Source organism: Microcaecilia unicolor, chromosome 2 (assembly GCF_901765095.1).
Source record: "Microcaecilia unicolor chromosome 2, aMicUni1.1, whole genome shotgun sequence".
NCBI lineage: Eukaryota > Metazoa > Chordata > Amphibia > Gymnophiona > Siphonopidae > Microcaecilia > Microcaecilia unicolor.
This window is the reverse complement of record NC_044032.1, coordinates 503113688-503129604: the sequence shown is the minus strand read 5'-3', so window position 1 is coordinate 503129604 and position 15917 is coordinate 503113688. Positions and strand designations below refer to the sequence as shown.

At 44.4% G+C, this 15917-nt stretch overlaps 1 protein-coding gene across 2 annotated transcripts in view; it reads right to left on the bottom strand.

Annotated features, from left to right (window-relative positions):
- The window catches only part of EVC2 (EvC ciliary complex subunit 2), a 351907-nt gene that overhangs the window by 105592 nt on the left and 230398 nt on the right, over positions 1-15917 (bottom strand). For both annotated transcript variants that reach the window (XM_030191177.1, XM_030191178.1), the window contains exon 12: positions 12374-12533. In XM_030191177.1, coding sequence (XP_030047037.1) covers positions 12374-12533 — 160 coding nt within the window. The remainder of the gene's footprint in view (positions 1-12373; positions 12534-15917) is intronic.

The following is a 15917-nucleotide window of genomic DNA, read 5'->3' as shown; positions in this document are numbered from 1 at the left end:
TAATAATAATAATAATAATAATGGTGCACATACTGATATATATGAACAAAAAAAACCAACATATGTATGAAAGAAATATATCTACCCCAAACAATATATAAATGAAACGCGGGAAATGTCAATAAACGAATAATGGCTGTACAAAAGATATACATAAAAATAAATAAATATAAGAGTATATATCAGCACATCATTTAAATACACCATAAAAAATAATATGATGAATAATGTAAAATGTAATGTGGCTTCACATAATATGCATATAAGAATGGAGAAAAGGATAAACACGAGTAAGGGGACATTAAACGTTGCACCTTAGTTGTCAATTATGGAATTGTGTGATAAGGGTGCATAGACATAATGTATGGAATAGCATCAAAACAAATGGGCTTTCGATTGTCTTGCTGTGAGAAAGTGTTTGTGAGCACTGAAAACATGTATAGGCAGCCATAATATTATGTGCCAAGAAAAAAGGAAAGAAAATAAAGGTGAGCACCAGGCTAACGGAGCCATAATGCATATTGAAAACATGGGAATGCTGTATATGTAAGACATTTTAAACACTTGCGAATGAAATAAAGTAATGTTACCATGTAAACTGCTCGAACAACCACTAACCTGTATGAATAGAAACCATATGATACGTTGATGTTATAAGGTGCAGGATTATCCGTTTGTATATAGTTGTCCAATCTTTTGTTGGAATGTGTTGAGAAAATGGTCTGAAACAGAATATAGGCGTTTTGAACAAGTATATGCCAGACTACAAAAATGAAAAATAAAAACTAAAAAAAAGGAAAAGAACAAAACATTAGTGGACCTAAGGAGACAGATTGCAAAAACAACAAAGGGTGACATGATGGCATCCATGGTGCATAAAATGATAAATCTATAAAAAAAAAAAGAAAAAATATACTAGAGAAAATATATATATTAGGTAAAAATATATATTAGAAGGAAAATTATCTCTTGGAGCGATGTGTAATGCTGCGGGAAATCAAGGTCAGAACAAACCTTGCCGACGAAAGGGTGAGCGAAGACAGAATGTATGTAAACTTGGGAGGAATAATATAGTGAAGTTAGTAAAAAAAAAAGTGTCCAAAAACCAAAAAAAAGGAAAAGAAAAAAGCCATCCGCTTAAGTGATATACTGTAGTGGTTGCCAGTCCTGTGGCGTCAGAAAACTCAAGGCAACGTGTATCTAAACACGAAAACAGAAGCAAAACAAAACAAAATCTTACCTTTAAAAAGACCCTTGATTGATAAAAACGTACTTTTCAGTGAAGTAGGTTCTGAACGTGGGCCAAAAAAGAGGCAGTTGAACAGATGATCCATTTAAAGAGTAAAAAAGGCGCCAAAACCAAGGATATGACGTTGGATGACGTATATAGCAAGACATTTTAAAGAAAAATTTTATAGTAAAGAGGATGTTTAAATAAATAGAAATTTGGATTGAAAATGTTGCATAAAAATGTGTATACTATAAATCATTAAAAACTTATGACTAGTCTAAAAACGGATTCTCTTGTTGGGGGGGGGGTGACGTGTTGTGAATAAAGTGACGTGACAAAACAAAAATTGCTTAAAAGAATACTCTGATGAAAATAGAAAAATATAAAAAAAAATGATAGCTACACCGCTGCTTCTCACCTGTGCTAAAAGGGAAAATGAAATTAAATTGTAATAGATATGTCTAGACGTTGGAGAGTGCAAGACGCTCACTAGTAGAAATTGCATATGAGGGAGGTATACTAGTGCACCATATATGCAGAATGATAATGGAAACGGGTCACTGCGAGATACTGTAAATGAAAAAGTTAACAACCAAAAGTTTGAGGACAAAAAATAAAAAAATGAAAATGAGAAAATATAAAAAACAAAATCACTACAGAAGCTCATAAAAATGTGAGAAGAATATTTGCCTTGAAAGCATAATTCTAAGGATGCAAATTTCATGAATGATGATGTTGAAGGACATGGTACGTGTGGCACCTTGTACTTGTAATGGGGAATAAAATGTAAATGATGTCATATTGATATTGTTATGCCCTGGAGGAGTGGCCTAGTGGTTAGGGTGGTGGACTTTGGTCCTGGGAAACTGAGGAACTGAGTTCAATTCCCACTTCAGGCACAGGCAGCTCTTTGTGACTCTGGGCAAGTCACCTAACCCTCCATTGTCCCATGTAAGCCGCATTGAGCCTGCCATGAGTGGGAAAGCGCGGGGTACAAATGTAAAAAAAAAATTGTACAAATAATGACAATGAATGCACATGATAATAAAATCATAGAAAATAATAGTAATGTAAAGTGCTTTTATATATAACCAAGACACACTGAAATATGAAAAAATATTGTAAATGGTAAAAACAAAGTTGATAATTTTTATACTTTTTGTAAGAAAGGACGAAAGTCAATTTCATTATTTAATCCATTAGGAGTTAAAGTCTTTAGCTCGAAGATTAGTTTCTGCTCCTCCTACAGTAGTCGATTGTCCAGATCGCCTCCTCTCCATTTTTTGGTGAAAGTTTTGAAGACCAAGAATCTGATGTCTAGGAAAGAATGATTCACTGAATACCAGTGCTCGACTAAAGGTGCTGATTCTACACTCCTCTTGAAACAACTTCTGTGTTCGACGATTCTTGTTTTTATTGCCCTGGTGGTTTTGCCTACATACAGCATTGGACACGGACATAAGATGATGTAAACTACAGATGATGTGGTGCAGTCTGAAGTATGTTGCAATTTATATGATTTATTGGTAGTTGGATGAGTGAAAGTCCTTGTTTCTAGGCTATGCATACATACACTAGTGGCCACATTTGCGGTGTCCCAATGGCGGGGATGCTGATGTGACCTCTGGTAATGTTGAGGGGACCAAGTGCTCCTTCAGATTCTTGTTTCTGGAGTATGCGACCACCAGTTCTTTGTTCTTAAAGCATTCCAAGTCTTCCAAGAGTACTTGAGAGTGCAGACGATGTCTGGTTTTTTCTTCGTGTGAGTTGGTTGCAGCAAAGCAACACGGTCCTTTTCTAACGCTCTGGTAAATCCGCCAGTAACGTGTTTGGACGGATACCCCCTTGCTGAAAATCTATCGCTCATGATCTGTGTTTGATGGTGAAAGTCATCATAATCTGAGCAAAGTCAGCGTAAGCTGAGAAATTGGCTCAAGGGCAGGTTACTTTTGAGACTGGGCTTATGGTAACTGGAATAGTGTAGGAACGTATCGCGGTCAGTAGGTTTCCTATAGATGTTGTTTTTGAAAAAATAATCATTTTTGGTAACTAAAAGGTCCAAGAACTGGATTTCATCCGTATTGTATTCCATTGTGAATTTAAGGTTAGGGTCCTTAGTATTTAGCCAGTAGTGTTTCTATGTCTCCTTGCCAAAGAATAAAAACATCTATGTATCATAGTAACATAGTAAATGACGGCAGATAAAGACCTGTACGGTCCATCCAATCTGCCCAACAAGATAAACTCATTTTACATGGTATGTGATACTTGAACCCATCTACCTTACATATACTGAAGAGAAAACGACATTGACCCAGAATCTATCTCCCACCTTACCCTCCTCTCTCTATCACCTGTCTCTACCTACCTACCCATCCACTTACTACCCCTCCTTCTATTATGTTATACTTAATTTCCTACTTTACATAACAAAATTCTGTGTTACCTATTACTATGTAAGCCGCATTGAGCCTGCTTTTAATGGGAAAGTGCGGGATACAAATATAATAAATAAATAAATAAATAAATTTATATGTATACCTGAGTTTGATTTGTCCTTGCCTTTCTCAGGGCATAGACCATAGAAGTCTGCCCAGTAGTGTTCTTGTACTAAGTTCTGAAGCTAACATCGAAGCCCCTTAAAATTTACACTCCAGTTCATCCCTATCTATTCAGTCACGATTAGGGCATAGACCATAGAAGTCTGCCCAGCTCCCATTTTGTTTCCAATTACCAGCATCGCCACCATTCCTTCTAAACAGGATTCCTATGTGCTTATCTCAAGCATGTTTTCATCTCCACCACCTCCCGTCGGTAAATCTTAATGTGATGTAAAAAGGATGGGCTGTGAGGTGTTCCTTTTCAAAATTTCCTACATATAAGTTTAAACCGTTCTGATTCACTTTTTGTAATAAGTGACGGTCTAGTAAATAAGGACTCCACTGAATTGGCCAACATCATGGGCTCCTCCTGCCTTCCGAAAAAACTCACAGGCATCAAAAAAACTCCCAAACTCGTGGAGAAAAAGATTCTGTGAACAAAAAACGGAAAGCGGTGTATCTTCGATTGTTAAAGAACGATCAACATCTATGCACCCCACTATAGAGAGTACTTAATGGATATAAGAAACTTGTAAATTCCCTTCATAGACCTCTTCATAATGTAAACTGGAAAAATTCATAAATAAAGCACAATTACAGTGTTTACTGTTCAGCATGTATCAGCCACAACATTCAAAAAATCAATCACAACTTCGAGTACTGATTTTTGCCTCTTCAGAAGTCTTAGCGTCCTGATTCCCAGGTAACGACAGTGAAAGAATTTCAGATAGCTGGTTCGTTTCTTCCAGTCAAATATTTACACCGGTCATGAAATTGAATCGAATCCGTTTAAATTCAATTTTTTCAATGTGGGTATTGATAAATAATCTTCCACACTCGCAATGTCTTACAAACTTTCCCAACAGCAAGGGACCCCACTGTTTCGCAACCTTCATCAGGAGAAATGTCAAAAAACAAAAAAATGTTTTTTTCTTTTCAATCCATCGCGATCCATCATGAACAGTAAACACTGTAATTGTGCTTTATTTATGAATTTTTCCAGTTTACATTATGAAGAGGTCTATGAAGGGAATTTACAAGTTTCTTATATCCATTAAGTACTCTCTATAGTGGGGTGCATAGATTTTGATCGTTCTTTAACAATCGAAGATACTCCGCTTTCCGTTTTTTGTTTACAGAATCTTTTTCTCCCCGAGTTTGGGAGTTTTTTTGATGCCTGTGAGTTTTTTCGGAAGGCAGGAGGAGCCCATGATGTTGGCCAATTCAGTGGAGTCCTAATGATAGGTTCCCTGGGCTGTTGAGGCTAAGCGAATGATACATACCTGTAGCAGGTGTTCTCCGAGGACAGCAGGCTGATTGTTCTCACGACTGGGTTGACGTCCACGGCAGCCCCCACCAACCGGAACAAAACTTCGCGGGCGGTCCCGCACGCAGGGCACGCCCACCGCGCATGCGCGGCTGCCTTCCCGCCCGTGCGCGACTGTTCCCGATCAGTTGAATGACAAGCAAATGATCAAAAACGCAACTCCAAAGGGGAGAAGGGAGGGTAGGTGAGAACAATCAGCCTGCTGTCCTCGGAGAACACCTGCTACAGGTATGTATCATTCGCTTTCTCCGAGGACAAGCAGGCTGCTTGTTCTCATGACTGGGGAATCCCTAGCTCTCAGGCTCACTCAAAACAAGAACCCAGGTCAATTTAACCTCGCAACGGCGAGGGCATAACAGAAATTGACCTACGAAGAACAACTAACTGAGAGTGGAGCCTGACCAGAATAAATTCGGGTCCTGGAGGGTGGAGTTGGATTTAAACCCCAAACAGATTCTGCAGCACCGACTGCCCGAACCGACTGTTGCGTCGGGTATCCTGCTGGAGGCAGTAATGTGATGTGAATGTGTGGACAGATGACCACGTCGCAGCCTTGCAAATCTCTTCAATAGTGGCTGACTTCAAGTGAGCCACCGACGCTGCCATGGCTCTGACACTATGAGCCGTGACATGACCCTCAAGAGTCAGCCCAGCCTGGGCGTAAGTGAAGGAAATGCAATCTGCTAGCCAATTGGAGATGGTGCGTTTCCCGACAGCGACCCCTTTCCTATTGGGGTCGAAAGAAACAAACAATTGGGCGGACTGTCTGTGGGGCTGTGTCCGCTCCAAGTAGAAGGCCAATGCTCTTTTGCAGTCCAATGTGTGCAACTGACGTTCAGCAGGGCGGGTATGCGGTCTGGGAAAGAATGTTGGCAAGACAATTGACTGGTTAAGATGGAACTCCGACACCACCTTTGGCAGGAACTTAGGGTGAGTATGGAGCACTACTCTGTTATGATGAAATTTTGTATATGGAGCATGAGCTACCAGGGCTTGAAGCTCACTGACCCTACGAGCTGAAGTAACTGCCACCAAGAAAATGACCTTCCAGGTCAAGTACTTCAGATGGCAGGTATTCAGTGGCTCAAAAGGAGGCTTCATCAGCTGGGTGAGGACAACGTTGAGATCCCATGACACTGCTGGAGGCTTGCCAGGGGGCCTTGACAAAAGCAAGCCTCTCATGAATCGAATGACTAAAGGCTCTCCAGAGATGGCTTTACCCTCCACACGATAATGGTAAGCACTAATCGCACTAAGGTGATTCCTTACTGAGTTGGTCTTGAGGCCAGACTCTGATAAGTGCAGAAGGTATTCAAGCAGGTTCTGTGCAGGACAAGAGCGAGGTTCTAGGGCCTTGCTCTCACACCAAACGACAAACCTCCTCCACTTGAAAAAGTAACTCTTTTTAGTGGAATCCTTCCTAGAGGCCAGCAAGACACGGGAGACACCCTCCGACAGACCCAACGAAGCAAAGTCTACGCCCTCAACATCCAGGCCGTGAAAGCCAGAGACTGAAGGTTGGGGTGCAGAAGCGCTCCGTCGTTCTGTGAAATGAGAGTCGGAAAACACTCCAATCTCCACGGTTCTTCGGAGGACAACTCCAGAAGTAGAGGGAACCAGATCTGACGGGGCCAAAAGGGCGCTATCAGAATCATGGTGCCGTGATCTTGCTTGAGCTTCAGTAAGGTCTTCCCCACCAAAGGTATGGGAGGATAAGCATACAGGAGGCCGGTCCCCCAATGGAGGAGAAAGGCATCCGACGCCAGCCTGCCGTGTGCCTGTAGTCTGGAACAGAACAGAGGCAGCTTGTGGTTGGTCTGAGAGGCGAAAAGGTCCACCGAGGGGGTGCCCCACTCTTGGAAGATCTTGCATACCACTCTGGAATGGAGCGACCACTCGTGCGGTTGCATGACTCTGCTCAGTCTGTCGGCCAGACTGTTGTTTACACCTGCCAGGTATGTGGCTTGGAGGAGCATGCCGAACTGGCAGGCCCAACGCCACATCCCGACGGCTTCCTGACACAGGAGGCGAGATCCGGTGCCCCCCTGCTTGTTGATGTAATACATTGCAACCTGATTGTCTGTCCGAATTTTGATAATTTGACAGGACAGCCGATCTCTGAAAGCCTTCAGTGCGTTCCAGACCGCTCGGAGCTCCAGGAGGTTGATCTGAAGATCCTTTTCCTGGAGGGACCACAGTCCCTGGGTGTGAAGCCCATCGACATGAGCTCCCCACTCCAGGCGAGATGCATCCGTCGTTAGCACTTTCGTGGGCTGTGGAATTTGGAATGGACGTCCCAGGGTCAAATTGGTCCGAATGGTCCACCAGTGCAGTGAAGTGCGGCAACTGGTGGAGAGGCGGATGACATCTTCTAGATTCCCGGTGGCTTGAAACCACTGGGAAGCTAGGACCCATTGAGCAGATCTCATGTGAAGACGAGCCATGGGAGTCACATGAACCGTAGAGGCCATATGACCTAGGAGTCTCAACATCTGCCGAGCTGAGACCTGCTGAGACGCTCTGGTCTGGGAAGCGAGGGACAGGAGGTTGGTGGCCCTCGCTTCGGGAAGGAAGGCCTGAGCTGTCTGAGTATTCAGCAGAGCTCCTATGAATTCCAGACACTGGACTGGCTGGAGATGGGACTTTGGGTAATTTATCACAAACCCCAGCAGCTCCAGGAGGAGAATAGTGCACTGCATGGACCGGAGAGCTCCTGCCTCCGAGGTGTTCTTGACCAGTCAATCGTCGAGATATGGGAACACGTGCACTCCCAGCTTGCGTAGATACGCCGCAACCACCACGAGGCACTTGGTGAACACCCGTGGGGCAGAGGCGAGCCCAAAGGGCAGCACACAATACTGAAAGTGCCGTGTGCCCAGAAGGAATCTGAGATACTGTCTGTGAGCTGGCAGTATCGGGATGTGAGTGTATGCGTCCTTTAAATCCAGGGAACATAGCCAATCGCTTTTCTGAATCATTGGCAGAAGGGTGCCCAAGGAAAGCATCCTGAACTTTTCTTTGACCAGGAATTTGTTCAGGCCTCTCAGGTCTAGGATGGGGCGCATCCCCCCTGTTTTCTTTTCCACAAGGAAGTACCTGGAATAAAATCCCTGCCCTTCCTGCCCGGGTGGCACGGGCTCGACCGCATTGGCACTGAGAAGGGCGGAGAGTTCCTCTGCAAGTACTCGCTTGTGCTGGGAGCTGAAGGACTGAGCTCCCGGAGGACAATTTGGTGGAGGGGAGGCCAAATTCAGGGCGTATCTGCACCGCACTATTTGGAGAACCCACTGGTTGGAGGTTATAAGAGGCCACCTTTGGTGAAAAAGTTTTAACCTCCCTCCGACTGGCAGATCGTCCGGTACGGACACTTTGATGGCGGCTATGTTCCCATGGATCCAGTCAAAAGCCCGTCCCTGGCTTTTGCTGTGGAGGCACAGGGGGCTGCTTAGGCGCACACTGTTGACGGGAACGAGCGCGCTGAGACTGTCCCTGTGCCTGATGAGGCCTTCGGGCCGGCTGGGTGTACCTACGCTTGTTGTAGGCGTAGGGCGCAGCCTGCCTGGCCCGGGAAAAACGTCCACCTGCTGAGGTGGATGCTGAAGGCGCCCGGTGGGAGAGCTTGTCGAGGGCGGTTTCCCGCTGATGTAGTTGGTGCACCAACTGCTCGACCTTCTCACCGAAAATATTATCCCCCCGGCAAGGGACGTCGGCCAGTCTCTGCTGGGTGCGGTTGTCCAGGTCAGAGGCACGCAGCCATGAGAGCCTGCGCATCACTATACCTTGGGCCGCAGCACGAGATGCCACGTCACAGGTGTCATATATACCCCTGGACAGGAACTTTCTGCACGCCTTCAGCTGCCTGACCACCTCCTGAAAAGGCCTGGGCTGCTCCGGGGGGAGCTTGTCGACCAGGTCCGCCAGTTGCTTCACATTATTCCGCATGTGGATGCTCGTGTAGAGCTGGTAGGACTGGATGCGGGTCACGAGCATGGAAGATTGGTAGGCCTTCCTCCCAAACGAGTCCAGAGTGCGAGACTCCCGCCCCGGGGGCGCCGAGGCGGTATCCCTCGAACTCCGTGCCCTCTTGAGAGGGGAGTCCACGATCGCCGAGTCATGAGGCAATTGAGGCCACATTAACTCTGGGTCTGAGTGGATTCTGTATTGGGACTCCGCTTTCTTGGGGATGGTGGGATTAGATAGTGGTCTGAACCAGTTCCGAAGCAGTGCCTCTTTGAGGACATTGTGCAACGGCACCGTGGAGGACTCTCTAGGTGGTGATGGATAGTCGAGGACCTCGAGCATCTCAGCCCTCGGCTCATCCACAGAGACCACGGGGAAGGGAATGCAAATAGACATATCCCTGACGAAGGAGGCAAAGGAGAGGCTCTCAGGTGGCGAGAGCTTTCTCTCAGGTGAAGGAGTGGGGTCGGAGGGAAGGCCCACAGACTCCTCTGAGGAGAAATATCTGGGGTCCTCCTCCTCCCCCCACGGGGCCTCTTCCTTGGTGTCGGACATGAGCTCCTGCAGCTCAGTCCTCAACCGGGCCCGGCTCGACATCGAGGCACCGAGACCTCGGTGGTTTCGTCGAGCGGTAGACTCCCGCGCCGGCGGGGATGAAGCTCCCTCCATCGACGTCGACTCCACCTGCGTGGTGGTCGAGACGGCACCCCCGGCGCCGGAATAGTCTGGCGCATCAGCCCTTCCAGGATCCCCGGAAGGATGGCTCGGAGGCACTCATCCAGGCCCGCTGTCGGGAAAGACGAAGGGGCCGGTAGAGGTGTCGGTGCCGGAAGCTGCTCGGGTCCAGGAGACTGCACCGAAGTGCTGGCACCCTGACGTGCTGATACCTCCACGACAGAGGGGGGACCTCTCCTCTCGACGCTGCCGCTTCCTCGGCGTCGACTCATCCCTGGCGCCGGGAGCCGGATGCGTCGTGGGCGACCAATGACGGTGTTTCTTCGCCTTTTTACGGTGCCCGTCATCGGCGCTCGGTGGGACAGAAGAGGAGGAGGTGGATCCCCCTCGGCCTCGAGGAATCGTGTCTGACAGGGTTCGGTCCCGAGGGCCCTGGGTAGAGGGAGTGACCGGGGCCGATTGCCCACGCAGCCTCTCACCCCTGCCGTCTCCGGAGAGCCGGTGGGCCGACGGGACCTGTGCTCCTGGGGTCGAAGCCGTCGGTGCCAATTTCGTGGACATCGATACCGGTACCGAAGATCCGGCCGTCGATACCGATGCCGTCGAAGTCGAGGGGCCGGCACAAGTTCCAAAAAGACGGTCCCGAAGAACTTGCCTCGCTACTTGTGTCCGTTTCCGGAGACCGAGACACAAGGTGCACGTCTTGGTATCGTGCTCCGGCCCGAGGCACCAAGCGTGGGTGTCGGTCTGCGAGATATGCCGGCCGCATCGACCACACTTCTTAAATCCACTCGGGACCTTCGAGGACATCGATGGAAAAATCGCGTCGGCTAAGTCAAAGTCGTCGATGGTGGCGGTAAAAATAACACCTCGAAAATAAATCGACCGCGCGGCCACAAGGCCGCAACGAGACGCCCCTGCTAGAAGACAAGGGAAAAACAAAGTTCAGCGTTTTTTTTTTTTTTTTTTTTTTACTCAAAGGAAAAAGAGAAAAACGGAGAACACAAAGAGAAAAAAAAAAGTTTGCGGCGAAAGCGCGATCCGGTTTCCGGGGCTGACAGAGAGAGAGATGAACCCGGCTCTCTCCAGCGCGGAAAAGAAAAGACTGAGCGGGAACGGTCGCACACGGGCGGGAAGGCGGCCGCGCATGCGCGGTGGGCGTGCCCTGCGTGCAGGACCGCCCGCGAAGTTTTGTTCCGGTTGGTGGGGGCTGCCGTGGACGTCAACCCAGTCGTGAGAACAAGCAGCCTGCTTGTCCTCGGAGAATCTTATTTACATAAACTTTCCATTATAGATCGGGGTCTTGCGCTCAACTATAGATTGTATAAAAGGAGTGACTTTTAGTGTTTTTGAGATATATTATTGCACTCCGGGCAATTCAAGATTTTTTGATTATTCAGGTCTAGTAAATAAACAATTTCATTTGTATTGTGCTGACAACGCAAGTATGAATGTTCTGCTGACATTTACCCTATTTCTGTGATATGATTGTGCCGTTAAACGTGTATATTTCTGATACTATATCATGTTAGTCCTCTTACTAAGACTGAATTTGTACGCCTCATTGACTGTGTTTATGCTTATATTTAGTCATTTTACTATTGTTATGTTAACAAAATTGTAAATTTTATGCAAAGCTGTATCTGCTGTATAATGCTTCATAAAGGTGGTTAATAAATCCCAATAAATAAATGAATTAATAAAAAATAAAATTCAAGCCTTGGGTTGCTTACACATGTTGTACCTGTTAGTTTCAAAAAGAAACAAAAAAAAACATGCCTATGGGAACGGACAGCAAATTTTTAAATTTGATTTTAACATAAAGTTATATCAAATGAATACTATTCCTACAATAAATCCTATCTCCTTGGTTATATACCAGAAGAATATATAACTGAGATCAAAAGCAGATTTTATAGAAAGAAAATTCCTCTAAATGACAGATTTCAGTGACTTCCACATAGATGCCCAGGAACCATTATAAAACAGGGTCCAACCACGTGGCGTTGGGGCACCTAAGTGGAGGAGCCTGTTTATAGATTTAACCCCTATACATATAACAGCAACTTTCAGATCCACGTGCTTTACGTTGGGGCTGCCTTTTAACAAGTCTAAAGTAACCCACATAGGATATATATGAAGGTGCTGTACAAATAGGGAGTAATACAATAAGAACTACCTAATTTTAAGTGGCAGGAAGGTTAATAAATGGCAGTATTCTAGTCATTTATACACATAAATGATCTCTTACGCAATCAACAGAACAAAATGGCAACACACTGCACACAGTTATGATAATGTAATATAATTGGTTCCTAATGTCCAAAGAATGTAGCCCTATACCAGTAGAATGTCATTAACATTATCGATTGTGGAACACACACAGGAAGACCTACATTGTTTACACATTATTCTGACCCCTGATGCAGGCATTCACCGAAACACGAGCCGTGCCAGGTCTTTTTGAATAAAATTGCCCTCCTTGCATTTTGACTCTCATTGATTTGTCTCAACTGTGGCCATCTACACTACTCTTGTTCCATATGTTTAGCTCCCAACAAAAGAGTTAAGCAGAGCTACCTTTTGTGACATTTGTTGTTTTTTCTTGGTAATGAGTTTTTGGTGGAGCTTTTTCTTTTCATGTCTTAGTGCACTGTCCAGCTTTTGTTTTATGGAGCGGACTTCTGTCTGTGCTCGATCTAACAAAGCTCCCGCATGATTTTCAGTCACATGACCAGCCCTGTAATAGAAGTGTTGTAGTTTAAAATACATATATATATATATATATACGCACAGAGTACATGCACACATTTATACCTTCTTTGAAGCAAGTATCAATTTGTGGGAGAGAATTTACATAGCACTAAGGGTCATTATAGGCCTATGTTGCCTTTATAAAACAGATACTTTCTGAAACTTATACAGGTGCCGTGTTATGAAATTACTCCCATAATGCGCACAGTACCAGTGGCAGATTTCCCAGCAGGCAGAGTAGACAACTGAATGGGGTAGCTTCCCACTCACTGGAAGTGGTGCTCCTGCATAGCCTCACCAATATTTTGTAACAGTCAATCAACATGATATTCAGGAGGAACCTATTGGGCTTGTTACAACATGCAATCTCAGAGGAAGAAACACTAGCCATGATTTTGCAGAGGACTCAGCACAGCTGGGGGGGGGGGGGGGGGGGATGGCAGCTGGTTTTCCTAATGCCTAGGGGCAGCTGTACAGTTAAATCCACCACTGCACAGTAGAAACAGACAGACAGAACGTCCACAACAGAGTGTAGCCCTTTCAAAAGTGAAATATATATGAATCCCAGCTGGACAAATACTTAAAGTGGTTCTTTTTTTTTTTTTTTTGACTAGGGGTAAAGGAGGCAGATTGGATGTGGTGGTAGTGGGGAACCATAATGATGAAATACAAAAAAGATTTTAGTGTTTTTTAAAAAACGTATTTATGTAATTTAAAAATAACTCACAAGATAATTCTTGTGTAAGAAATACAGAACATAATATACAAAAAGTAACTAATCACCAAGACAAGAATTACATTTACCCTTCCTTAGACCACATACTTGGGAGGGGGGGGGGGGGGGAGAGAGAAACCAGAAAAGGAGGAGTCTCTGAAAACAGAAATACACACAAAAGAAAACGCTTAGGAGGCACTCCCTCTTAGTTTAAATAAACAAAATACAAACTAAGACTGTATTATTTTCTTCAGATCCAAGAGAGCCCTTAACTGTTCAGGAGTGAAGAAGACATACTTGAATTGTCTATATCTAACCCTACAATTACAGGGGAAAGCTAATAAGAAAGTGGCCCCTAAATCTTTCACTTCTTGCCTAAGAGCAAGGAAGGCTTTTCTATGCTCCTGTTACTTTAGCCACATCAGGGTATATCTATAGTTTTTGTCCATAAAATAAGTCCTGAAAATATTTAAAGTATTGTTTCATAATTGATGTTACATCTGACTCAATACCCCAAAATACCAGTAATGTCATTCTCAGATGTTTCATTAAAAAGATTCTTCAAGAATAGCTGAAATATTATTCAAGTTTAAAGACTGCTCAGGAACTAAATCCATTCCCACCTCTCGGCCAATTTTGAGGAAACTGGCAGATAAAAAATCTTATTGACAGAACAAAGTCCATCAGAGTAAAATTTCAGAACATCAATTAAATATTTCTTGAATAAGTCCAAAGGTGTCATGGTCTAAGACTTGGAAAAATTCAGAATCTTCTGTTCTGATACTCTAATTGCTTTAATCTACGAAGAACCATCAGCCTATCCACCACTGCAGCAGCTTTAAATTCTTATAGGCCTTTAACTTCGGTCTGAACTTGATTAATCTGTCCAGAAAAGCCCACTTTCAATTTTTCAAAATTTGTATTCATATCATCAAATTTAGAGTCCAAAGTTGTTACCACCAAAGCAGTGTTAATCAAAGTTGCACTGAAATCTTGAATGGCATTCCAAATAAGATCCAAAGAAACCACAGTGGGAGCTGTAGACTCAGCTCTTGTTGTCTCTCTAGGTAGTTGAGTTCTTGGTGCCCCGATCCCACAAGGCTCTGAAGAGTGATTGGGGGGGGGGGGGGGGACTCTGGAAGGAGATATATAGCTAAGGTTATGCCCTTTAGTGAGGTCTTTGGTTCTTTGGGGTTTTGTTTTTTGGTCACCTGATGGTCTCCTGCCACTGACCTGGAAGAGTAAAGGGGAATCCCAAATGAGACAGATCAACCACTGGCAGTAAAGAAGAGTTGTGGCTCAGGAAATCTGCAACTGTGTTTTGAGAGAGCTGTACGGGTAGTGGGTAGAGGAGAAATCCAGTCTGGGAGTGTGGGAATGGAGCCAGGGAGTGCTCATCTCAAGGACAGAGTTGCGCAAACGAAAAGGGCCATTGTGCAGGGAGGTCAGACCACCTCCTGTTCAACTTTATAGTCCCATCCTGTCCCACACAGATCCTACATGTTTCCACTCTCCACGCCACCCCCCCCCCCCCTCAAACTTGGAAACTGTCCACACATTCACTACACTTTTCATAAAGAAATATTTCTCTAGATTACTACAGAGCCTACCCTCTTTTACAACCCTTTTTTCTACAGTGTCTTGTTTCTTTTGAAACAAGCTGACTTCTAGTGCATTTAGTTCTTGAAAGTATTTCCAAGTTTCCAGGTTTATTAAAAGTTTTCTATCCCACCCTGTAGTGAATACCATCTGGGCAGCATACATTCTAAAATAGGGGAGACAAACTGATGGACTGGACTACATATAACAAGATAGGGGGAAGAACTACAATCTCTTTTTCTTCTAAACTCCAGAGTACACACGTTTAGATCTTTAGGCTGTCTCCATGTGCTTTATGATGAAGACCACTGATCCGCTGAACTGACTGTATCCTATCACCTCCTTGTACCCACTGGTTGTTCTTTGAACATTCTTTTCACTATGCACCGAAGCATTCTAATATCTCAGCTTAGGCAAAAATCTTGACTACACTTTTACTTATGTAAGAAACAGCACAGTTCAGACTAAGGGCCCTGTTTACTAAGCTGTGCGGTGTCTCTAGCATTAGCGCGCCTACAGCACAGATTAGTAAACAGAGCCCTAAGAGTTCAACACTAACAACTCTTTCAACAGAATGTATTTGACTTGGGTTTCTGTGTAAAGAGATTTCATTGTCCAATGAGATTTGGTTAGCTTTGGGAGGATTAATATATCAAGTACTTCAAAGGTAAGCAATCCTCTAAAGAGAAAGCTTATAAGATGTGTATAAACAAGATGACATTTGGAAGCTTAATAATTTTAAAGGATTTATTGAGGAGTTTGAGTTTTACTTCAGATTACTTGTGCTCTTCAGGATTATCCACTGTGCTGAACTCTGGTAAAGGTAACTCAACTTTTAATAAACAGAAGCTTGAATTAATTTCCACAGCTGTTAGGCAGGACATGATGATGCTGGAGAAGGGTGACCTTGGATTTATAAACTATACTGAATATTTACATTTTACTAGTCTTGTTAAAGAATCAGTACAGCCAATAAGAACATTAATATCTCAATTTACTTTAGCTGTTAACTGAATAAAAATGTGTTATTATGCCTATTTTAAAAAGAGAGTGACT